Source organism: Periplaneta americana, chromosome 2, assembly GCF_040183065.1.
Source record: "Periplaneta americana isolate PAMFEO1 chromosome 2, P.americana_PAMFEO1_priV1, whole genome shotgun sequence".
Lineage (NCBI taxonomy): Eukaryota > Metazoa > Arthropoda > Insecta > Blattodea > Blattidae > Periplaneta > Periplaneta americana.
The window spans coordinates 31,545,329-31,573,289 of NC_091118.1; the positions used below are offsets into that span (position 1 = coordinate 31,545,329).

Consider the following 27,961-nt stretch of genomic DNA (forward strand, 5'->3'; position numbering starts at 1 on the left):
CTCTTGTATTTCATTTGTGTTCAGACTGTATCACTGATCAGAAGCTCCTCGCCTCGTATCGTACGAAGTCGTTAGCCAGCTCTTCTCCTCTTACGGAAAGGTACAGTGTATATAACAGCCATCGTTTTAAAGCTTGAAAACAAATTATTCTTTGTTGCTTCAAAAAACTGATTTGTACTGAGGAAAAGAAATTTGAGCTACAACAGATGTTAATGGCGCATATTTAAATCTTATGAATCCTTCCAGTGACAATGTTTCTTCAATGTCCGACAATAGACGCTCCAGTAATTGGAAAGAGAATATCAAAACAGTAATTTTTTTATAAATAGGGTCAATAATGAAGGAAGGCGGAAAATAGGAAAGATTGGAGAATGTTGAGTTTGCAGTGAAATACCTGCCCTTGGGCAGAACACTGTACATGAGTGAATTCAGGAATCACACCACTCGTCTATTTTCTATGGATCCAGTTTTTTTTCCCCCACTGCATATAAATTCTGAGATGATCAAATTCTGTTATTTTGAGAATTAGCGTAACACGACGGGGCAGGCTACATTGGGCAAAAAAATTTAAGATTTTACCATTTCAAATAGTTACATTACGCACACCGTTATTTTGAACATTATGGTCGCATTGACACATAGCGCACAAGACTATTTTAGACATCACGGTCGCATACCAACATATCGAAAAGGTTATTTCAGACATTACGGTTGCATAGTCACATAGTGCAGAAGATTATTTTAGATACTAGCCGTACCAGTGCACTCCGCTGCACCCGTTAGAAATAAATATAAAGTAATTACATAATTAAAGTAGGGCATTTGATCCAGGGAACATTCGTGTTTGATAGAAGGATAAATCGTTTATTATGTTACTTAATTTAAATTGTATTAAAAAAATTAAAATGCAATCATTTTGATCCAGAGACCACTCATTTGGTCATAAAAATTATTTTAGGAAATACAGGAAACGAATGTCTATCAAGTTTTCTGTGCATAAGAAGCTATTTTAATCTTACCTGTCCTCGATTCACTCAGAAGTTACTGTAATAACATCATATGCTTAGCATTATGTCCATCCAGAGAAACTACACTTTCCAATGTTGAATTAATAATTAATTATACAAATCGGTTAATTTAGCTTCCGATATCACTTCATACAAACACAGAAACATTATCTGTAGGCTATGTTTCATAGCTTTCGATTCTTGTTGTCCAAGGCCCCTTATAGACGAAGTCATTTTTTTTTTATTTCATTACACCGCCTTAAGATGGCATTATTATTGTAATTTTGAAACTCATTTATCTCATTAAATATCAGTCCTACCAAAATTTTGCATGGAATAAAACTTATCGGAAATTATTTTTAAAGAAACTTTTGATATGTAATATTTTTCATGAAAATTAATAGTAAGGGAGATTTTGCGATTTATTTAATTCAAGCCCTCTTATAATCCCCTTTTATATAATGTATTTTGAATCCAATATAGCCTAAATTCTAAGTTACAACTAACTTAATTTATATTCCAATTTTCATATGCATCGGTTCAGCCATTATCGCGTGAAAAGGTAACAAACATCCAGACAGACAGACAGACAGACAGACAGACAGACACACAAATAAAAATGTCAAGAAAGCGATTTTCGGTTTCAGGGCGGTTAATTATATATGTTTGGACCACTTATTTTTGGAAAATCGAAAATTACCAGAAAAATTTCGGCTACAGATTTATTATTAGTATAGATTATGGCGGCAAAGGCACAAGCGCACAAGATTGTTTCAAACATTATGGTAGCACAGTTACATAGCGCACAACTTTATTATATACATTACGGTCGCATAGGCACATAGTGCACAAGATTATTTTAAAAATTACGGCCGCATAGGCACATAGCGCACAAGGTTAGTTTAGACATTACGGTCGCATATTTACATTGCGCACAAGGTTATTTTGGACATTACGGTCGCATATTTACATTGCGCACAAGGTTATTTTGGACATTACGGTCGCATATTTACATTGCGCACAAGGTTATTTTAAAAATTACGGCCGCATAGGCACATTGCGCACAAGGTTATTTTAGACATTACGGTCGCATATTTACATTGCGCACAAGGTTATTTTGGACATTACGGTCGCATATTTACATTGCGCACAAGGTTATTTTAAAAATTACGGCCGCATAGGCTCATAGCGCACAAGGTTATTTTAGACATTACGGTCGCATATTTACATTGCGCACAAGGTTATTTTGGACATTACGGTCGCATATTTACATTGCGCACAAGGTTATTTTAAAAATTACGGCCGCATAGGCACATTGCGCACAAGGTTATTTTAGACATTACGGTCGCATATTTACATTGCGCACAAGGTTATTTTGGACATTACGGTCGCATATTTACATTGCGCACAAGGCTATTTTAAAAATTACGGCCGCATAGGCACATAGCGCACAAGGTTATTTTAGACATTACGGTCGCATATTTACATTGCGCACAAGGTTATTTTGGACATTACGGTCGCATATTTACATTGCGCACAAGGTTATTTTAAAAATTACGGCCGCATAGGCACATTGCGCACAAGGTTATTTTAGACATTACGGTCGCATATTTACATTGCGCACAAGGTTATTTTAAAAATTACGGCCGCATAGGCACATTGCGCACAAGGTTATTTTAGACATTACGGTCGCATATTTACATTGCGCACAAGGTTATTTTGGACATTACGGTCGCATATTTACATTGCGCACAAGGTTATTTTAAAAATTACGGCCGCATAGGCACATTGCGCACAAGGTTATTTTAGACATTACGGTCGCATATTTACATTGCGCACAAGGTTATTTTGGACATTACGGTCGCATATTTACATTGCGCACAAGGTTATTTTAAAAATTACGGCCGCATAGGCACATAGCGCACAAGGTTATTTCAGACATTACGGTCGCATATTTACATTGCGCACAAGGTTATTTTGGACATTACGGTCGCATATTTACATTGCGCACAAGGTTATTTAAAAAATTACGGCCACATAGGCACATTGCGCACAAGGTTATTTTGGACATTGCGGTCGCGTAGCACAAAATTCATCAGGATTTCATCAGAATTATCAATAATGGTTTCGATGTGCTTAATTCGAGGATTCCTGGGAAGTGCGCATGGCATGAACTTCGAAGAAGAACAAAATCTAGCACTTTATTTGCTTGCAGAGTTGTGTTCAAATATGCGTGTGGAAGGAAAGCCGACGTTTTACCCTTTCAGACAGGTTTTCTCGTATCCATTAGGAATCTGAAAGAGTATACAATGACCTCAAATAAAATGGTTACACTTATCTATTAGCTTCTAAGTGTAGCCAGGACGCCAATGGAAGCTATTTTTCCCAAATAAGAGGCCTAGGTTACTTTTACGATGACCCTTCACCAACTGCAGTTACAACGAAGTTAAATCCCTTCTTATCGGGCACAATGCATCAGATATATTTGTCACAAATTGTATAGATGAGAAGAGAATCAAGAGGTGCCGATATGCTCTCAAGTAAAGACGAAAATGATCAGAACAGGGACAATGAACATAATTACTTACTTGCTTATTGGCTTTTAAGGATCCCGGAGGTTCATTGCCGCCCTCACATAAGCCCGCCATTGATCCCTATCCTGAGCAAGATTAATCCAGTCTCTACCATCATATCCCACCTCCCTCAAATCCATTTTAATATTATCCTCCCATCTACATCTCGGCCTCCCCAAAGGTCTTTTTCCCGCCGGCCTCCCAACTACACGCTATATGCATTTCTGGATTCGCCCATACGTGCTACATGCCCTGCCCATCTCAAGCGTCTGGATTTAATGTTCCTAATTATGTCAGGTGAATAATACAATGCGTGCAGCTCTGCGTTGTGTAACTCTCTCCATTCTCCTGTAACTTCATCCGTTTTAGCCCCAAATATTTTCCTAAGAACCTTATTCTCAAACACCCTTAATCTCTGTTCCTCTCTCAAAGTGAGAGTCCAAGCTTCACAACTATTACTGAACAACCGCTAATATAATTGTTTTATAAATTCTAACTTTCAGATTTTTTGACAGCAGACTAGATGACAAAAGCTTCTCAACCGAATAATAACAGGCATTTCTCATATTTATTCTGCGCTTAATTTCCTTCCGAGTGTCATTTATATTTGTTACTGTTGCTCCAAGATATTTGAATTTTTCCACCTCTTCAAAGGATAAATCTCCAATTTTTATATTTCCATTTCGTACAATATTCTGGTCACGAGACATAATCATATACTTAGTCTTTTCGGGATTTACTTCCAAGCCTATCGCTTTACTTGCTTCAAGTAGAATTTCAGTGTTTTCCCTAATCGTTTGTGGATTTTCTCCTAACATATTCACGTCATCCGCATAGACAAGAAGCTGATGTAACCCATTCAATTCCAAACCCTCTGTGTTATCCTGAACTTTCCTAATGACATAATTACTCAACACAAATAACGGAGTGTGAGAGATTGGAGAAAGATGAAGAATTAGTTTCAAGCACTGAACAGCTTACAGGACAATTTTGCAGGATTGTCAGTCTCATGTAAACATCACTGTAGATCAGAATCCCGTGAAAGAGGAGTTATTTCAATTCCTTGCAGGTTATGTATACAATGTACCAATTAAAAAAAGAAGAATCCTGATATTTCACTCCAATACGACAAGCCCACTGAACAATGCCCTGCTCAGAACTCGAACAGGCCGTCTTCGGTGTCGCGGGAAAGGTTGATTAAACAGATATACAACTGGCTAAAAACTGTGCTGGCTCATGAAGAAGAATTCGCGAATTTTCATGGACGTGATATTAATAAGTAGGGACTGGATTTTTAGGTTTTTAAGAAGTTAATTTTAGGTTATTGGAATTGATGAAATAGGTTGTTTTAGGTTTTTTGTCCAAACTATGAAAGGGATCGAAAAAAACATCCTGATTGTTAAAAATGTACGCTTACAGTCAAATTTAAATAACATAACTTCCCCATCGGTGGTAAAGATGGTACCATTTCCAATCCACTGTTGTAATAAATGTTATTTCACTTGTTTTAACATAGCTTAACAAAATACAAAATATAAAAATTCACTGTTAACACCAGAAGTACCAGAATAAGACAGACTGCACAGAAATCCAGAAAACTTCACAGCTCGTACTCGCACACGCATTATCACAGTCTTCTATCAGGGAACATGCCCGAAAACTTCACGAATTTCAATAATGCGACTTTTTCGCAGTTCATTCACCTCAAGAGGAATTCCAGTCATTTCAAACCCTTCTACAGGCATGTCTTATCTGCGACAAGTGGAAATTCCAAAATACGGGGCCTACAGTTCCAATCATTGCCCTTGAGAAAGTGAAGCCTCTGAGGGACTGCCTGCTATATAAAGAATGATGGAATTCCCTGTTAACCATTTTATCCAAAACAACAACACAACACTAAAGGAGTTAAGATCGCAGATTGGGTCGCTTTCTGCAGTGCAGAAGAGAACAACAATTGTAAGATATATTGAAATTTCTAGATATATTTATATAAAGCGTGGTAAATATAGAATATTACATATTAATTATGATTTAGATTTTTTTAGTTCTCAAGATCTAATCTAATTTCTTTTAGGTTCAACAGAATTTACATATATGACTGTTATGACCATGATTCGGAAGTCACGAGAGGTCTGAGATTTATCTAGGAAATCTCAGACCTCGAGTGACATTTATTAGGATTATTTCGTGAATAAAAAAAAATGTGAATAATATATCCCTAAAATTCGATTACAAAATATTAATAATTGTATATTTACGAATACTTAACCTATTCAGACATTGTGAAGTTGAAATAGATGAATATCGATTACTGCAATAAAGAAATTGGATGTTATTCAGTAATGCCAATTGCGAAAAGCGAAATACAGGTTTAACAATGTTAATTACATGTACTGCACTTTCCTCTTGTTATTATAACCTAAAAACATTTTAATTATCTGCTGAAATCATAATTTAATTTAAAATTTTATAATATAATTACAGTAACCTGATTGATACATTAATTAAATGAAGAATTGTTGAAAACGCAGTTATCAAATCTGAATGAAGGAGTGTAATTTTCTTCAGATAGCCTACAATGGACATGGAATTAGAAGATGAAGATGTAGATGTGGAAGTATAATTTCGTAATTTATTTAGTACTTCATCGTTACATTGCACACTACACCGATAACTAAGAACTATATAATATGTGTGGAGACAGCTATATCTCACTGTAGTGTGAACATGACAAAAGCTGCATCTACACAGTTCAATTTTCAATGCGCGTATACATGCAATCTGGGAAGAATATTGAAAGAATCAAGTTCAAAACCTACGTTCAATCATATTTACTTATATGATCTAGGATTCAATTGAGATGCATGAAGATTTGTGTCTACATGGTGCGCCGTTTTAAACGTCGTCTTCACTGCGTAAATATATTAATATTAAATATCAATCTTGCATTCATTGCTTGAATGCGTAAAGCTGAGAGAAAAGTTTAACCGTGTAGATGCATCTTAATGGATTCATGCTCATAGATTTAAGGGGAAACAGTTGACTAGACCAACTAAACAAAAGAACGATCATGCGATAAATTGATAGCGATAAATCTAGCTGCAGAAATTATCGCGATGTTTGACTGTGATTAGTTGGAATTCAATATTTCATTACACTTCATTGGTCGAAAATGGAATGACGTCATATAAACGAGTAAATTATGAGTTTAGAAGTATGAAACAATAGGTCAAAAGCTATAAATCCGAACCCTAGTAATAAGTCGCCCAGAGTTATGCAGCATCTTTCAGAGAAATTTAAAATAAAATGCCCCACAATAAATTCCTTTGCTCTTGAGTATTATGTAAGGACAAGTACATTTATAATAATCAAGGCATTGAACATGGCATTAAAGAAACGAGAAGTACCCGAGTGATGCAAGAGACCCAGACGTCCACCGCTCAAGAAGAAAGAAAAATAGACAGCGTGATATCTAGGTAATGTACTCGAAGAGAATAGTGCTTACTTTATATTATTTAATGATTTAAAGGGTTGTAATACAATTTACAACCATAAATATATGTAGACATTCACTGCAAGTGTTGCAATTGAGGGATTTGAGCGTAAAACATGGTAACTGACATTTTGGTCAAAAATGAAATATGTAGCTCATTGTTATCTTACATTCTGCGCCTAATGCAGTAGTCAGTTTTCCAATATCTCAACAGATTTTACTTTTCTTGTAACTATACAAATTGTTGCATACATGTTTAACTACCTAATAGTCCACACCTGTGGAGTAACGGTTAGCGAGTCTGGCCGTGAAACCAGGTGGCCCGGGTTCGATTCCCGGTAGGGGCAAGTTACCTGGTTGAGGTTTTTTCCGGGGTTTTCCCTCAACCCTATACGAGCAAATGCTGGGTAACTTTCGGTGCTGGACCCCGGACTCATTTCACTGGCATTATCACCTTCATCTCATTCAGACGCTAAATAACCTAGATGTTGATAAAGCGTCGTAAAATAACCTACTAAAAAAACTACCTAATAACTTCAAAACAGTAAAACGTCACTTAACATGTTTTAATTCCGAACCCCTCAATTATGAACTGCTTTCTTGGAATTAGTATTCATCATTCATTAATTATTATTATATAATTTATTTTTGAAAATCCGGTAGGCCTATTAGATCTTGTTAAATAGTTTTAATATACCGGGTGTTTCAGACCACACATATCTGCCTCTTTTTCTCCAAAACTATATGATACAGGTTGTTCATAAAAATTTTGATAACTGAAACCTACGTAAATAATAGATGGTGATAGTACCATTTCCCATAACAAACCGAAGTAGGCGTACCTGTGGTCAACTTCGAAATTTAAAGTGAGAACATGGGTCATTGAAGGTGCCATTGGAAACTACTTTTAAAAAGAAACAAACTTTTACTGAAACATTTTTTCTAACTTTTATTGTTGTTTACTCACAAAGCAATAAATATGATATTTTCTGACAAATGTTGCATGTTGTTTATGTAAGTACATTCTTCATAGTAAGTTATCAAAACGTCCGCCACCCTGTGCTAAAGAATGTTCTGATATTCTCCTAACATCCGTGACTGCCCTTCAGCACAGCTTACAGACATACATGGTGTGTCTTGTCTAATTCTTTGTTTCATGTCTTCTCTATTTGTTGGACGCACCTGGTAGACTACCTGTATGTCTTTAATTCTCCCCCACAAGAAGGATTGCCCGTGACTTAGGATTGTATCATAATGCAATGTTTAGAATTCTCAAAGACAACTACTTTAATTCATATCATATTTATCTCCATCAGGAACTTGGGGGACATGACTTCCAGACTCGTGTTGATTTCTGCAATTGGTTTCCAAACACGAGCTGTGATTTAGAGCTCAGAATTCTGTGGACTGATGAGACAACTTTCAAAAGTAATGGTCGGTGAATCTCTACAATGCCCATTATTGGTCTCCGGTTAATCCACACTGGCTACGTGAAGTGTATAACCAGCACGTGTGGAGCCTCAACACGTGGTGTGGCCTCCTCGGACACCGAGTCATAGGATCATACTTTTTTGAGAACTTGAATGTAGAACTCACGCTTCCTCCGAAACATTTTGCACCAGTTGCTTCATGATATTCCCCTTGCGCTTCGATTAACGATGTGGCTTCAGCAGAGCAACTGACCGCCTCACATTTCACGTACTGCTCGGTGAGTTATTAACCGGTTATTATTCCCCTTCGGTGAATTGGACGAAGAGGACCAGTAGCCTGGCCTGCCCGATCTCCTTACTTCGCTCCAAATGACATCTTCTTGTGGGGGAGAATTAAAGGCATGTTCTACCAGGTGCATCCAACAACTAGAGAAGATATGAAACAAAGATGTTGAGAAATCTGTATGTGTCTCAGCTGTGCTGAAGGTCTCCGTGCAATCACGGATGCTAGGAGGAGATTAGAACATTATTTTCCACAGGGTGGCGGACATTTTGAACACTTACTATGAAGAATGTACGTACATAAACAACATACATTTCTCAAAAAATACCATTTTTGTTGCTTTGTGAATAAACAATAAAATTTAGGAAAAATAGTTTCAGTAAAAGTCGTTTCTTTTTAAAAGTACTTTCCAATGGGACCTTCAATGACCCATGTTCTCATTTTAAATTTCGAAATTGACCGTAGGTACTCCTACTTCCAGTTTGTTACGGGAAATGGCACTACCACCAATCGATTCTTTACATAGGTTTTAGTTATCAAAACTTTTTATGGACAACCAGTAGCATATTTTTTTCGAGAAAAAATGCTGATACGCGTGGTCTGAAACACCTGGTATATTTTCTCCATACCTATCATTTTCATGGATGAGGCAGAAGTATGAACACTTCTTCCTTCAGACAAGGAAAACTTAACCCAAACCTAAACTAGGCACGCTCGTAGGATCGTTTCTTATATCAAGAAAAGGACTTGTTCGTTTCTGATATATTATTGGTAGTTCATTTGCTCATACCATTTCTGGGCATGGTAACAAGCAGCACAGTACAAGCAGGTCAGTCTTGAAAAGGCACGTGCATTTAAACATAATGCAAGCCTAATAAATTTAATATGATAGAAATGGAGGGGTGCACGGGAGCGGAATAAGCAGACCTGATTTTCGAATACGGATGGCCAATGGGAACAGTAGCCAAGCTTACAGATTGTATCGGGTAAAGTACCCACGTAGGAGACATCCGGCCCATATCATTTTTCCACGACTGTTCCAAAGTTAACGGAAGGAGGGCACGTGGTGCCAAATTACAATTCCATTTCCACACAACTATTTTTGCTTTTAACTTTCGACTCGGTCATTTCCGGACCATGGTTCCTTACCTCAAATTGATACATGTGCCCTTCGCCATCATCCCTGAAAGTTTGTAACACCACCTCGGAAACACCCTGTATTTAATATAATATTTCAATATGAGGCGTAACTCATTTTTAATTGTGGATATTGAAATTTCAATTTTTTCAATAAACTATCATATTATTTACTTCTAAACTCATTCCGCTTTGATAAAATATATCTATTTATTTTAAAAAGCGCAATTTAAATATTCAAAACTCTGTACATAGGCGAAAAATAATGAGCATTAGCTTTTACTTTTTGGGTGAAAAATACATTGTGAAACAAAAAAGTAGGTCTAACTTATATAGAATCTACTCGGTGTTCAGTTCAAAGTGTGTCATGGCTCGCTGTATGCCGTCATGTGGCTAGCCGATGAGCCTAGAGAATTCAATCTTCCTACACTTCCGAAGAGGTGTATAACTTATGAGGTAGAGAAGTTGCCTAGCAAGTACGGCGTTCATTCTGAAGAGTACGTACCGATACGTACGGTAACGCCGGTAGTGGCAGGAATGTGAACTGTTTGCAAATACGTACTGTCGGGATATGGGGAGAGGGTTAAGACGATTACTTACATATTTGTTGACATTAACTTCGACGGTCAACATGGACACGGAGCATTTGATTTGTATTGTGGAATGTTGCCGTACGCAACCGATGATAACAAATACCCTGCGTACGACTTGCCGGCGCAAAACACAGTTCGAAAGAGGTTATGGTAGCACACAGACCGTACAGACCGCCATCTGTTGCTACGACGTTCAAGTTATTTTATTTTATTTTTTTCTTAAATTCGTCTTCTTTTGGATACAGTATCGAAATCTTGGGTAATCTCCCGACTGTTCCTAATTACTTTTACTTATTGCTGAGAGGTAGTTCATTTATGATGATGCACTCGCGTCATAACCAGGATGAACAGCGTGAAAACAAATTTGGCAGATAGCTATGAGAAGAGGAACAAAGGTGTACGATGTCTTGTGTAGTACTGAGGGTTATAAGTTCCTAGTTTTGATGATCAAGTTATACCGTACACGTTCTCAAGTTCAGATTGAAGAACGCCTTAAATAATAGGCAACTTCTCTAACATATAAGCTGAAACTCGCTTCAATCGGTGACCCAACAACAGTGACGTCATGACATACTTTGAAATGAACATCCAGTAGTTGCGTTTTACTTATTACGAGAATAATCTTCTGTTGTCCATAATATGGCTTTATATAAATATTATTTTGTTTGCTGTTAAATACACTTGACAGTATATTTTATATGTGAGTACATTCTCATTGATCAGTACCTATACTGACCTATACGAATAAACAGATGTAAACACACGAAATGAAGCCGCCAGACGAGTCAGAGATCTCCGTTCCAAGCTACGTAGTATGATCCATGTGTATCTAACTTGTACTCAAAGTAACCAAATGCAGGACTCTACTAATTATTGCTGAACTGCACTAACGAGTTACGTAACTTTCTGGTACGAAAAGCCGCCACTGCAACACAGCTTACTCGTCTGCATCCATGAATGCACTAGCGTGCTTGCTTGTAATAGATGCTGGCCCGAGAGTGTACTGTGCTGATGACAGATGCTTTATCACCAGGCTTCGAGACTTTGGACCCGATACAATAAGTTTATTGTGCATACACTATAGGTTGTTGACTCGCTGCAGGTAGATAGAGATGTGTTGAGGTAACAACGTTGCTATTTAGAGTAGAGTACGGTACACACATATGTACATTCTGAAAGTAAATATACATTACACAATGATAATGTCAAAAGAATGTGAAAAGCATTTATTCTCCTGTCTTTTATAAGCATTTGTGTTTAATTATACACAGTGTTATTGGTGGAAATAAGCATGTAGCAATTTTAATTTTTTCATTTATCCTATTGGTCGTCTTTAGGAAGTGCAGTTACAGTACCGAATTGCAATGTACCTACTACAATATACATTCTCAGTGTCTCAAACGTAGGCCTAAATCTTTTTCGGTTATCTGCCAAAGTTTGTACTGTAGAAAGCTGTGCTCTACGTCGCATGACGTGATAGGAGCAAAACGAAAAAAAAACCTAACATCATTGCAGTCTCTAAGAGACAGTCCTTTATTATCGGGTGACTATGTCCACTAATTTGCTATTTATGTTACACAATGTTCCATATCCGTTATTTTTACATAAAATTGATTTCCACTTCTGTTTTACACGTTCAGTAACCGGTGTACTTGATGTCTCATTAATTCTCTGCATCATTTTCTAAATTAATTTGAGGGCTTCCGGCATCTCTTGCTCTTACTTTTCTAACCGTGCAATAGTTTCAGACACAGTTTGTATGAAAACCAAATTATTCATCAGAACCTTCAAATCCAGAGCGTTTTCCTTTGCGTATTTGTTGGCATTCATTCCACAGTACCCCCACCCACTGTACGCTTTACCACTATACTCAGTACACCGTTATGCGGATTTCCCACTGAACTGCTCTATTGGATCCGAACTCTCGAAGCCTGTTTATCACATTCCGTCCTTCTATGCTACGAGAATGATTTATTTTCTAAACCGAAATTTAGACAACTACACAAAATGGGCCTTCCTGGATGTGGATACACGACGTACGTCCACAGCGTAGATAATACAGGGTAATCATTAAACAAGAGATATATTCAACCCTCCAGTAAAAAAAAACTTCAAAACTTCTTCACTGATTTCATCAGACAGCGCATTTTCGGCCCCTACACAGGGACACGACGTCATGTCCCTTGGCGTACGGAGAGAGCGCAGCACTTCCTTCAATGGCATCCATGCAACTGACGTAAACCTAAACTTCAATATCGGAACCGAAAATCCGCTGTCTGCTGATTACGCCGGAAGTGCTAAGCCTGTGTTTTTCTGAACCGACGCATGCGAGTTGCGAGGCCCACCTCGCACATTGCAACTCGCATGCTCGACTCAGAGAAACCAAGGCTTAACACCGGCCGCCTGATCAAAAACCACGGAAACTATCGCAGCAGAACGGTAGGCTATTCATTTAAATTTTATCGTAAATATGACAGCAGATACTTCAGTTACGAAAACAGCTATGTGGACGTCCTTTCACGTAGTACCAGATAATACAATATGCGTCAAAACAAACCGCACTGAAATTCTCATACTGATACTGCGCATGTAGCCTACGTATAACATACAAAGTGAAGTTTGTTTATCTGAAGTCATACAAACGCCTGGAGCCGGATGACAAACACATACGAGTGGAATTCGCCAATACGATGCTAGACCGTCTCGGCGCTGATCCTAATTTTATGTCCAAGATTTTCTTCTGGGGCGAAGCCACGTTCCATGTGTCAGGTAAAGTAAACCGGCATAATGTGCGGATCTGGGGATCACATAATCCTCACGCTATACAAGAGCACGTTCGTGATAGTCCCAAGTTAAATATGTGGGGCGGGTTGTAACAGCAGCAGGTCATTGGACCGTTTTTTTTAACCGAGAAAACTGTGTGTGGTATCACATAACTTGACATGCTGGAGCAGTTCCTCTTTCCACTAATTCAACACTTGCAGCCTAACATTCTTTTCCAGCAAGATGGCGCTCCTGCACACTGGTTCAATGACGTTCGTACGAATTTATACAACGTGTTCTCTGGCCGTTGGATTGGTAGTGGACGACCGATCGCTTGGCCCCCGAGATCTCCGAATTTAACACCGCTCGATTTCTTTCTCTGGGGCTACGTCAAAAATAAAGTGTACGCCACCCCAGTCAGAGATCTTCGTGATCTTCGAGAGCGCATCACAGAGACTATTGAGAGCATTCCAGAAGACATGCTCCAACTTGCTTGACAAAAAATCGTTCATTGCCTCGATATCGTCACAGTGACAGCTGGAGCTCACGTAGAGATATGGTGATGTTCGAAAATTGTTGAGGTTCCCTTTCATATAAACGTTAAAGGTAAAAGGTAAAGGTATCCCCGTAACATGCCATGAAGGCACTTAAGGGGCATGGAGGTAAAGCCCCATGCTTTCCATGACCTCGGCACTAGAATGAGGTGGTGTGGTCTGCACTACGCTCTGACCGCCTTTTACCCCCGGGAAAGACACGGTACTCAATTTTATAGGAGGCTGAGTGTACCTCGGGGCCGTTCTGAAAGTTTGGCAAAGAGAAAATTCCTGTCACCATCTGGGATCGAACCCCGGACCTTCCAACTCATATAAACGTTACTGCAGGTTTCTATCTTCAACCGTTTACCAGTCACATACAATTGAAATTAGATACAATCGAGCGGTCCGTCCTGTATTTATCATTGTTGCAGGAAACCTGTAATTATATTACTATTATTATTATTATCATTATTATTATTACTTTATTTTTTATTATTATGATTATTACTATTATTATTATTATTATTATTATTACTATTATTATTATTATTATTATTATTATTATTATTATTATTATTACTACTACTACTACTACTACTACCAGTATTACTCTTTCACTAATCCGATTGTTCGCAGATGAAGCTTTCGCACGTTCTCTTCATCTGTGCACTGCCTATCTGGATCTCGGAAGCTGCGAGGATCCTGGGCCTCATCAACTACTCAGGACGCAGCCAATACGTCGTGTTTCACACGTACTTCAAGGCCCTGGCAGCCCGAGGCCACCACGTGGATGTCTACGGCCACTATCCTCTGAACAAGCCGGTGTCCAACTATACAGACTTCAGCATCGCTAGTACTGCCCTGTTGCAGGATGTGTCCGTACAACAGATCAAGGGAATGAGATTCCTTCAATTTCTCACTTATTTCAAAAACAAACTGCTAGACTCTTGCCGCAATTTGTTCAACAATCAAAACATCTTGAACCTCATGAACAGCAACACAACATACGATGTCATGATCACACATCTTCTTGGACCGGACTGTTTGATAGGCTTTTCCCATCGTTTCAAAATCCCGCTCGTCTACATTGCAACCAGTGTAAGTCTGCCATGGTTAGGGCATAGGATTGGTAACCCTGAAAACCCAGCGTATATACCCAATTTATTTGTCCCTTTCACAGATAAAATGAATTTCTGGGAAAGATTGGTAAATACATTGTCGTACTGGGGTTTAAATATCTGGTATTACACTGTATTCGATATACCCACAGAAGAAATGCTGAAACAGAACTTTGGTAAAGATTGTCCGTCGATACACGAATTACAGCAGAGTACAAGTCTCATCCTGGTGAACAGCCACTTCTCAATCAACACTGCCAGACCTGCAGTTCCGACGTTTCAGGAAATAGGTGGATTGCATATAAACAGCGATGGAAAGTTGCCAGAGGTAAGTGTACAGAACATATGGCGAATTATGTTCACAATTGATTTAATAATCAAGAATCGGATTTTAAAATCGTCACAAATCATTCCTTTCTATTATATCGGAGACGAAAGATAAAGGTAGAAATATCCGCAACCCTGCATAAGCAGGACTCGTATTTAAAGATTTTCGTGGTAATATTTCGGTCTATTAGGGGCTGAAAAATTTCCTATAGGACATAACATTTCTGGACAGAGTTTTTTTTTTCATAATTGGTATATAGGCCTACGTTTCACTGCAATAATTAATGTTGGCCAAGAACCATAATCATATTTATGTGGACTAAGAAGTGTTAGTTTACAAAAACACTATTAATAAAATATGTTTCTTGCTGAAATTTGACTATGACAAAGTTTCTAAGAAAATATCTTTATTACACGAGACAAAAGGTTAACTGAGACTCTGTGGATAGTGTAACGACAGATATAGTTAGTTCACCACCACCACCACCACCACCACCACCACCACCACCACGCGTATTCCGAATCTTACCGGACTGGTGGACAACAGTGACGTCACGCTGCAGCGAAATAGGAACAAAATTGCTGGAAGGTTCGATAGCTATCATGGCGGCTGTACAAGTTATTGTCTGTGCTACGCTAGCAAGGTTTTGCGAAATTTCCGTACCGTCATCTCGTTCAAAGAAAAGAAAGCATAAACAATTTATTTCCTGGTCCGTTGAAGTGTTCGCTCATCAGCCATTAAGATATTGTTTTTACGTTGTGCTCATTACAAACAATACAGCAAAACACACCGCCATGACACAACAGTGCACGATGTCATTCGTCTGCTAATTCCCGTCCTATACAAGAACCAATCAAATTCACTGATGACGCTGATGGAGACTGCCATCACCTCTGCAAGCTGATGGAACCTGTGCGACACAGGTAGAGCATCAGTGACGTCATCTTAAAATTCGGAACACAGTGATGCCATTCTCTTCTTCAGAAATTTTTCTCCGAAAATACTTCCTGGTTTTAAGCAAATGGGAAGCATTTGCTTGACATTTGTATTCCAGACCATTATTCTCTTATAGTTAGAAATGGCACGGTGTCTTTGAAGGTTGAATTCTCGACAAAACTCAAAAGAAAGGGCAATGTGTGACGATATTTCAATAAAACTTCAAGACGATACCATGAGGAAAGTGGTCAGTTCTTGCATTGCATACATCCCTTGCAGACTATACTTACTTCCAAAACGATTTATAATTCATCGGGCGATTTTGAGAAAAGCTTCAAAGGAACCACGATTCCAACTGATATCTTAGTGAAAGAATTGTGTTGACAACCGTGAATAGGAATAAGCGGTAAATTTTATTTATTTATTTATTTCTATTATGGACGATTGGGTTTCATTTATTGAATGATGTAGTATATGTGAACTATAAAAATTAATTTTAATTTGTATTTCGGAAAAATTATAACTTAACAAATATATTTAATTATTACATATACGCATCTGTGTTACATAATTATTGTAAGTTTATTTCGCAAAGTTAACCAAACACTCACTCGTTTGCAAAACAGCAAAAGGAGGAGTTTCTTTCTCTTTAAAAAATGCAACTTTTCAACTAAAGAAGTTCCTCGAAGTGAAAACTACAGACAAAACTATTAGCAATTGAAAAGGTTTATTTCACATAGACACTATTTACTTCACCACAAAAATATACTTAAGCAAATATACTTTTACTTCCCTGCTAATTACAGTATTTGCTTAACAATAAAGATACTCCACCACAAGACTTTTGCTTAAATGCACACAGGCTTACTTGGAGCCACAGATATTTTTATTTCCCTACAGAGAGTTTTACTCCTCTACAGAGACTTTTGCTTAAAACCACAAAGATTTTTATTTCACCACAGAGACGTTTGCTTAAAACGACAAAGACTTTCACCTAAACTCACACAGATTAGTACTGTACTTGAAAGCACAGAGATTTTTATTTCACCACAGAGACTTTTCATCCACCGTAAAGGCTTTTGCTTAAATCGACGCAGACTTTCATTTAAAACCACACAGACTTTTACTTAAACCCACACAGGTTGTTAATGTACTTGAAACCGAGAGATTTTTGTTTCATCACAGAGACTTTTACTTCACCAAAAAGGTTTTGCTCAAATCGACGCAAATTTTTATATCAAACCACACAGACTCTTACTTAAAACAGCACAGAACTTTACTTAAAACCATATAGATTTTTATTTCATTACAGAGATTTTCGCTCCACTTCACAGACTTTTCCTTAATACTACACAGACTTTTACTTAAAACCACAGATTTTTTGTTTTACTACAGAAACTTTAACTCCACCACTGTGACTTTTTCTAAAAACCCACACAGATTTTTACTTAAAGCCACAGAGAATTTTATTTCACTACAGAGAATTTTACTCCACCATAGAGACCTTTGCTTAACTGCAGAGACTTTTACTCCACCACAGAGACTTTCACTTAACCGAAGAGTCTTTTACTACATTACAGAATCATTCATTCCGCTTTCACAACACCACAGAAACTTTTACTTTAGCACAGAGGCTTTTACTTAAAGCCAAAGACACTTTTCCGCACCACAAAGATTTCTACTTCACCACAGAGACTTTTACTCCATCACATATACTTCTGCTTCATCAAAGAGGCTTTTAGTTCATCACAGAGGCTTCTGCTTTACCAAAAAGACGTTTACTTTATCCTAGAAACATCTGCTTCATCACAGAGACCTTCACTCCATCACAGAGACTTTTGCTTCACCATAGAAACTTTTACTTCATCACAAATGTTTTTACTTCTCCAAAAAGAATTCTGCTTCAACACAAAGGCTTTTGCAATACCACTTTTACTTAAAACCAAACAGACTTTTTACACCACCACAAAGACTTCTTCTTCAACATAAAGACTTTTACTTTACCACTTTTACTTCAAATCAAAAGGACTTTTGCTTGAATACAAAGGCGTTTACTTTACCACTTTTACTTCAAATCAAAAGTACTTTTATTCCACCACAGGGACCTTTTCTTTATCACAAAGGCTTTTACATAGTCACAGAAATTTATGCTTCAGCACAGAGACTTTTACTTCTCCACAGAGACTTTTACTTCACCATAGAAATTTTACGTAGCCAAAGAGCCTTTTACTACACCACACATACTTTCACTTCACCACTAACCTTGAACATCACTACACATTCTTTTACTTCACTATAGAGACATTTCTTTCACTATTGAGGCTTTCACTCCACTTCTCTGAGACCCTCTGTCAGATCATAAATCTAAGACAGCAGTCTTGCAATTTTATTCATACTGTTGGCCTTAACTCTGCAAGAATGAATAAATAAAGAAATAAATACTCTATTTCCAAACAAACTCATTCACAGAATTTAAACTCTTCCCAAATCCATTCCTTCACCCGGCTTTGAGTTCTCGTAGCTCAGATCTTAAGGCTAGTATCGAATCCGCCACTCCGTAGAGCAGGTATGCTCAATCTCTGACTCGCGATTACGTTCTGTAATCATAACCTTCGAATTTAGAGCGTGCTGTTCCTCGTTCGAAGCTCGAGGGATGACTGCAGAAGGCAGTTCAAGTACTTAGTGACGTACGTACAGTGCGGGACAATGACTGAGTCAAAACCTTCTGTAAGCAAACGACATATACCATATTGTTTTGCGTTCGGTAAAGTGTTTACTATGTTGTAAGGTACTGTCAGGAATACTACTGAACAACATAAAATGACATTATACGCTCTGCCATCCAGAACATCCCGAAGTGACAGGGAAGCTGTTTTCTCTAATATGTATTCATATACCAACGTTGTTGTTGTTATTATTATTATTATTAGTAGTAGTAGTAGTAGTAGTAGTAGTAGTATTGTTATTATTATTATTATTATTATTATTATTATTATTATTATTATTATTGTGGTGGTGATTTTATTTAAAACAGAAATATATGTTATGATAAGATAATTTTTCAGAAGCACTACATTTTCAAGAATTGAAAGCACTTAATGAAAGGTCAAACATTGAAGAGAGTTGAAGAATTTAAAGTAGGTTTAGGGGCAAGTTATGTAGTGTTTTGGGAATTAGCTAAGGCATTAAAACCCTTCACGGATGGTGAACTTGTAAAGAGATGTATGGTGCCGAACAAAATATAGTTAATTATATTTGTGTACTGGAACAACTCGAATTTGAATTCACAGAACACAGATTTAGTGATTTTAGACGTATGGAAAGTGATATTAATCTTTTTGTTAATCCTTTCGTAGTAAATTTAGTACAATCCGTGAGAGTGCAGTTCCAGGACGAGTTAATTGATTTAGGCCTACAAAGTAACGTAGGATTGAGAACTAAATGCAGAGAATATGACTTGACAAGCACAGAAGTATTAAAAAATTAACAAAACGAAATATCCCAAGATGAGCTTATTCGCTACCTTTGCCTCGACGTATGTGTGCGAAGAAAACTATTTTAGAGAATGAAAGTTGCTAAATCCAAACATAGATCCCGATTAACAGATGAGCATCTTTTGAGCCAGCTGCGCATTGAGTAAATTCGTTGGAAATAGATTTCCGATTACTTGCAGAAAAGAATCCACATGTTGAACAGACCGCAATGTAATAAAAATTCTTTATTTATACTGGCAGAGTTAAGGCCATAGGGCCTTCTCTTACACTCTACGAGGTCACAAAGTATTCAAGCAGTCACGAAGTATTCAAGCAATGTATGGTGGAATATGAAAATAACATTATCTAAGATATAATAATATCATAACTATGTTAAATATAATACAGAATATAATAACTGAATACTACAGTGTATATTCTTTCCTTTTTGAAGTTCAGTTTATTATCCATATTTGTAAGAGTGTGAGAGCGATGCCACAGACGGTGCTGCAATGTAGTTGCGGAGCCCAGTTCGTACACTGTGTGTGTTATGCAGTGCAGCATCATCCGTGTAATCGGCGCTTTTACAATTTTGAGCAAACCTGTCGTAGAGTATGAAGATTTAGGAGAAGAAATAACAATATTCACTATATTTTGAAAACTTCCGAATAAATCTTACATTGTTATATTCTTAAAATAATATTTTGTTCTGCATATAAGAATGATTCCAGAATATTTCTTAATACTTACTACAAAGAAAAATATGAATCAAACTTGAATTGCTGGCAATCTTACCGCGCCGCGATATTGCCGTTTGTGGCAGGTAGTGTATAAATATACAGCGGGTATCACCTTCTTTTCGGTAAGGTGAAAGACCACTGCAATTAAATGAACCTTTTCTTGGCCTATAGGACTTGCAGACGTACCTCAATGACGCCAAAGAAGGAGTCATCTACTTTTCTCTGGGAACAATGATTCGTAGTGAAACCTTCACAGAAACCAAGATGCGGGCATTCATCGACGCTTTCTCACAGTTACCTCAGCGTGTTCTGTGGAAGATTGGAAACATTTCCGGACTTCCGACAAATGTCAAGATTGGAACTTGGTTCCCACAGCTTGAAGTACTGAGTAAGTATCATATCAGCGTACAGGATACACACTTTCTTATGCACACATGCTGAAGCAACATTTGGGCCGACTCTTGAACATCCTAACAGAGCGCGCAATTGTTAGTTCTGTTTGAACATTAAATTTGACCACAAAATAACACGAACTTTCTTCGTTTTCAGAACATCCCAACGTCCGAGTCTTCATAACTCATGGCGGACTTCTGGGAATTCAAGAAGCTATTTATGCCGGCGTTCCCATGATAGGTATACCCATGTTACACGATCAGCCACTCAACGTCAAGAACTGCGTGTCCAAAGGAGTGGCAGTGCAGCTGGATTACGACTCCATCACAACAGAGAACGTCCTCAAGGCTCTAAAGAAAGTAATGCATGAACCGAGGTGAGATAATCATCTTGGAAATTTCATGAAGAATGATTTAAATCCATGTGCAGTAGAAAATTTATCTCGGTTTACTCGGCATTGGGAAATAAGTAGGACACCAATGATGGAATTTCACATATTCCCAATACCGTGTCTATTTATAGTTTTAAGAGAAGAAGAGAATGAAAAGCGTTGGGGAAAAATTATTTTTCATTTTTATTATTTTATTAATTTTTGCAATTTTCTGTTTAATATGATACATTCTACAATAAAGGTGGTTGATTTTAAGTATTTTAATAATTTTTGTAGTTATTCCACGAGCCATTTTTTACCACTTCTTCAGTTAAAATTCAATAACTCAGGAAATAATCGCTCTAGAAGGCTATGATTTGTCTTCAATTATAGTGAAAACTATGCTGCTTACGCTGGTAAAATTTGTTTCCTTTCACGTGGCTTATTGTTTTGTTTTCAAGACTGTAACAAACCATGAAAGTTGCCACATTATAAAACAACATATCGTTAACTGCGATTTCTGAGAATAGTAATATGCGTTACAAGAGCGGTATGTTGAAGTTTTCATGTTCGAGGAAAAGTTTGAAAAAGCGAAATGTAGTTGTGCTTCTTTAATTTCCGAGAATTGAAAGAAAACATACCACTCGTGTATCGTACATTATTTTGTGCGAAAATCGTTTATTACATACCTGAAAGAGGAATTTCTAATTCGTTGCAATGAAATCTCCATCTTGGTTTCTGTTCAATGACGGCAAATTTGCAAAACAAAAATATCTATCTTCAATATTGTTGCTTTAAAATGTTTTCTGTGTTTACTATACTCCTGCAGGCCGTGATATACGTCTGTCTTTTTTCCCCCAGTCTATGATGAGTCTGGAATCTTGTTGATTTTTTCACAGCTTCCTTAATGTTACTTGCATCACGAATGCAGTAACTTTAGTGGAGTTGTAGAGTTTACTTAATTTTTGTACATATTTAAAAACAATAATTAGCAGTGCAATTTAGGTGAAATTGCAGTGGTAAGTTTCCAATTTATAATTATTACTATATTGAACGTCTCTAAAGATAATGTTAAAAGCCTAAAGCAGTAAAATCAATATGTCACTTAAGCGGTAAGAAGAGGGAAATTGTCATATGTGTTAGGTTGGGAATACCGAATGTGGAATTTTAGACTTTCCGTGGATTGGTTTTGTGCGGAAACGAAGCAAATACGCACGATCTCGCACAAACTATATTTTCTTCCACAAGTTTCCCACGTTGTTAGAAAATGCTTAAGCTACAACTCTGAAGATGTTATCACTCATTCACAACATTATTGTGGTAAAGAAAACTGCGGTAGAGTTATGACAAATAATTCGTATGATAAAAGATAAAAAATTACATAAAAATGGCAACAAATTATAAATAGTACAGTTTGCTTTATAGAAATTATATCTTGATGATGAAAGGTAAGTGAACTTACAAGATATGCATCTATGTTCTATAAAATTTCATTACATATCTTTCAATAATTGCAGAGAAAAAGTGAAATGAATTTGGTAAATTTAACACAAGCGGGATAGAACTTTTACACTACTCCGTAAGCAGAACTCAGGGCTATAGTCCTTCTATAGCCCTGAGCAGAACTAGTAGGCTCTGATCTTCCGTTTAATACTGCGACAAAATGCTCAGACAATTAAGAGAGGAGTTTGAAGTGTAATTTAAAAAACGCGGCTAAATTGGAAAAAGGTTTCAGAAGTTTTGAACATCATATTCTGTGGGTTATCATGATGTTCATAATTAACTAAGGTTACAAGTTAATGATTTGCAGAGTGATACTAAATTAAGGGTTACATTTTGCAAGAATGCTATTTAAGTTTGGCCTTTCTACTACCTCGTGAGTGATACAATACTGTTACTACTACTACTACTACTACTACTGTCACTACTACTAATACTACTACTGCTGCCACTACTACTGCTACCACCAGCACCACCACTACTACTACTAACATCACCACCACGTTCCTATATCACTACTAGTACTGTCAATATCATTACTGCCAATAACACTACTAATACAACCACTACTACTACTACTACTACTACTACTACTACTACTACACTACCACCACCACCACCACCGCTCCTATATCACCACTACTACTACTACTACTACTACTACTAACACAACCACCACGACCACCACTAATAAAACTACTACTACTAACACCACCACTACTACTACTACTAACACTGCTACTAACACCACCACTACTACTACTATCACTGCTACTAACACCACCACTACTACTACTACTACTACTAACATTGCTAACACTGCTACTAACACCACCACTACTACTACTACTAATACTGCTACTACTACTACTAACACTGCTACTAACACCACTACAACTAATACTACCACTATTACTACTACTAACACTGCTACTAACACCTCCACCACTAATACCACTACTACTACTAACACTGCTACTAACACCACCACTACTAATACTACTACTACAACTACTAACACCACCACTACTAATACTACTACTAACGCTGCTACTAACACCGCCACTACTACTACTACTAACACTGCTACTAACACCACCACTACTACTACCACTACTACTAACATTGTTACTAACGCTAACACTAGTAATACTACTACTACTAACACTGCTACTACTAATACCACTACTACTACTAACACTGCTACTAACACCACCACTACTAATACTACTACTACTAACGCTGCTACTAACACCGCCACTACTACTACTACTAACACTGCTACTAACACCACCACCACTACTACTACCACTACTACTACTAATACTGCTACTAACACCACCACTACTACTACTACCACTACTACTACTAACACTGCTATTAACACCACCACTACTACTACTACTACCACTACTAATACTAACACTGCAACTAACACCACCACTACTACTACTACCACTACTACTACTAACACTGCAACTAACACCACCACTACTAATACTACTACTACTAACACTGCTACTAACACCGCCACTACTACACCTAACACTGCTACTAACACCACCACTACTACTACTACCACTACTACTACTAACACGGCTACTAACACCACCACTACTACTAACACTGCAACTAACACCACCACTACTAATACTACTACTACTATTACTACTAACACTGCTACTAACACCACCACTAGTACTACTACTAACACAGCTACTAACACCACCACCACCACCACTACTACCACTATTACTACTACTACTACTACTAACACCACCATGGCGACGATTACGACCACCACCACCACAACCGCCGCTATAATTGTTACTATTATCATTGTTATTCCAATTATTATTATTATTATTATTATTATTATTGTTATCATCATCATCATCATCATTACTTGGTTTCGAACTTAGCAGCATTGTTAAAGGAATCAAGAAAATAAATTGTTAATAATTTCAATTGTGCAATACAAATAGATACAAAACTCCATTCTAACTATTCTATCGCATAATAATACTTTCAGCATTTCTAACGTTGCAGTATGCAATTGAAACAGGTCGCCGCTGAGGACGAGCAGGCCGTGCACCGTGGTGCAATGAGTTACCGACGTCTAATATGGAGGCAGGCACTTGGTGGAATTTATGATAACAGATGGCGTTCACTGACGGTTTCCCTGTAAACATTGCAAATTTCAAGCAGAGCTCGATTCTGTTCATTCGAAACAACATTCCAAGGATACAGTTTATTCATAAATCATAGTCTTAGCCAATCACACCACACTTCAGAGTCAAATATTTTTAATTCTAAGGGCCACTGACACTGGCCTAAATTGGATGTTCTGGCCTGAGTATTCTAAAAGGATTTCCGTACGGGTCATGATGGAAAAAAGATAACGTCATGACAATTGAGGGAGTAGCCGGAAAATGGGTCCACAAGTATATAGGCCCTTTTTCAGGAGAATGTTTAATTCGATTCTCAGTTTTAAAATCTACTTTCGTTCTAGTATCGTTTCAATATCTAGTAAACAGAGGACAGGGTAGCTAACTGAATGAACCCATGCACCCTTGCGTAGTTGTAAAATTCAGCAAACATCAGTGAAGTCGATCCTCAAAGTGAGTGTGAGTCCATCCAGGATGTGCACTGAAGTGTACACTGCACTCTGAAGATAAACTTTGAAGAGAGTGTGATTCCATTAATGTTTCAAATGTTCCAAAATGTTTCCGTTTGCCATTGTGATTCTAAACACAAAAACCACAATTTATTAATTACGGCGCGCGACCCAAACCACATTTCTAATTTGAGTTTCGTACTCTCCAGAGATGTGACACCTACGTAATGGATGCGTTTCCCCTAACCAAACTGGTACTTTACTTGAAACGCGAACATGTTTGTTGGAATTTTCTCAAAATGGCTCTTACGATTTTCTTTAAATTTTGCACATGAACTACACGTACCAATATCTAAAACATTTATTTGAAACAATTTTTTTTGTACTTACATTAATAATGGGGTGCCCTATGTCGCCCGACTTTCGAATCACTGTGTATGTAAAGCTAAAGAACGATAACAGAGTATAAATGATAACTTGAATATTATTTATATCGCTAAAGAAGAATAACAGAATACAAATGATAAATTAAATATTATTTATATCGCTAAAGAAGATAACAGGATACAAATGATAACTTGAATATTATTTATATAGCTATCGAACGATAACAAAATAAAATAACTTGCATATTATTTGTAACGCTAAAGAACGATAACAGAATATAAATGATAACCAGAATATTATTTATATCGCTATCGAATGAAAACAAATAAAATGATAACTCCAACAAGGCTTGAACTCACAACCTTCGAATCATTAAGCACACACACTACCGCTATTCTACGAGACGCAGAAGTTAATGACTCCTGCTTAAAAATCTTAGTTCCGAAACTGTTTTTATAAAAGTGCATGCGTCATGTAACATCATCGTTATCCGAAGTGGGCTTAGAAAATATTCGATTTTCACGAATGCGGCCACTTTTTTTCAACAGCTGTACAATGTTCCTGAAGCAAGATAAGTAAGTTACTTAAAACGTTTTGCATGATCTTCGGACTGCTTGTTTCAGTTACCGTACAAACGCCAAGCGTCTGTCACAGCTGTTCAGAGATCGTCCGCAATCGGCGCTGGACACTGCCATCTACTGGACAGAGTACGTCATCAGACATCGTGGAGCGCCACATCTGCGATCTGCAGCACTAGATCTGACTTGGTACCAATATCTGCTACTGGACGTCATACTTGTGATTATTGGCTTTGCAATAATTGTGGGATTTATGATATTCTACAGTTTTAAAATAATGCTAAAACTGGTGACCGGTAATGTATCACATGCTGCAGTCAAGAACCATTCGTTCCCTAAGTCTTTCTTTGAAAAAGCTACGAAAAATACAAACCCGTCAAAGTAATGGAATGGAACACATTTCTTCACCTATCTACACCCCTAACTATCACATTTTTCAAAAAACTTTCTTCATTTTCGGTTTCAACTGTAATTGGCTTTATTCAGTTATTCAATTACCAGCCCAAAATGATCGTACAGCTCGCAGGTAGTACACCGGGCCGTACAGAGCCATGCCAACATAGTGATAACTTATATCGATAGTAAAATTAGAGACTACATTACTTGGGTATGGGCTGCAGTAGCCAACTACTAAGTTTATCCGGTTTTTAAATGCACTGAAAGAAAATACACGTCTTAAAATATATTACTATAATATGAGGGGCTCACAACCAGAGTGTACTAAGTTCACCAGTGATCAGTTTGTGGATTATTACAATCTCGGATGAACAATACTTAGATTTATTCATTGCCATAACAAAAAAAGTCCATAAGTCATTTGTTACTCCACAGAGGGCAGCATTTCCTATGGAAGGTGAAGGTTGCTAAGCGTTAGCCAGGAACTTTAAGACTCAATATCTCAGAACCATTCCAGATGTACTTGGTCCACTCTGGTTGTGAACCCCTCATATAACAATTTATCACAGAGATATGAAGGATAAATGTGGCGCGATTCTGGGAATATCGTTGGAATCGACGAAATCAATTTTGTGAAACAATAATGGAGTGATAATGGACCCTACATTCAATTGTGTCCTTTTGGCATTAACTACTTGCCACTAAATCTATTTTACTCATATTTACTGAAAATGTTTTCTTTGTTCCTTATTGATTTTTAATTCTCCTTTGTGTGTATGTGTGTATATGTAATTTTCCTCAGTATTGTAGTGTTATATTTTACGTAATTCTTTTAGTTTGGAAAACTGGTTCACTTACCACTTGCATATTCATTGAATATAACTTCTAAGACATATATTATATTGCAATTACTATTTGGTATATTTGCATTACTGTATTTTACTCAACTTGTGCTTATATCATTATATCATATTTTAATGTTCTTTAAATATTAGTCTGTAATTATTAAATTGTACTACCGGTATTGCAAATTGTATCAGCTGCTTTTGTTTCTGGGTAATTGGAAGAGAAGACCTGATGGCCTTAACTTCGACACAATACACTATTATTATTGTTATTACTACTACTACTACTATTATTATTATTATTATTATTATTATCATCATCATCTCCTTATTAAACCTTGAATCATTTAGCCATTGACCGTGAAGCTATTTATCACTAATCTATCCCTTCAACAAACTGTACCTAACCTTCTGACTATCCATGGGGCTGTTCTCACTGATCTGCCACTAATCTCATCACTGACA

The 27,961-nt window shown here is 37.2% G+C and overlaps 1 protein-coding gene across 1 annotated transcript; it reads left to right on the forward strand.

Moving 5' to 3' along the window:
- Nucleotides 1-27,777, forward strand: LOC138691826 (UDP-glucosyltransferase 2-like). Its single transcript, XM_069814317.1, has 5 exons — nucleotides 1-100; nucleotides 14,452-15,261; nucleotides 20,582-20,798; nucleotides 20,960-21,179; nucleotides 26,301-27,777. The coding sequence occupies exons 2-5, from the start codon at nucleotides 14,452-14,454 to the stop codon at nucleotides 26,638-26,640; spliced, it is 1,587 nt and encodes a 528-aa protein (XP_069670418.1). The 5' UTR covers nucleotides 1-100; the 3' UTR covers nucleotides 26,641-27,777.
- Nucleotides 27,778-27,961: the final 184 nt, after the last annotated feature.

Coding starts and splice junctions, on each gene's coding strand:
- LOC138691826 (XM_069814317.1), top strand. CDS start 14,452: ATGAAGCTTTCGCACGTTCTCTTCATCTGTGCACTGCCTATCTGGATC. Junction 15,262..20,581: donor GCGATGGAAAGTTGCCAGAG/GTAAGTGTACAG, acceptor CTTGGCCTATAG/GACTTGCAGACGTACCTCAA. Junction 20,799..20,959: donor CCCACAGCTTGAAGTACTGA/GTAAGTATCATA, acceptor CTTCGTTTTCAG/AACATCCCAACGTCCGAGTC.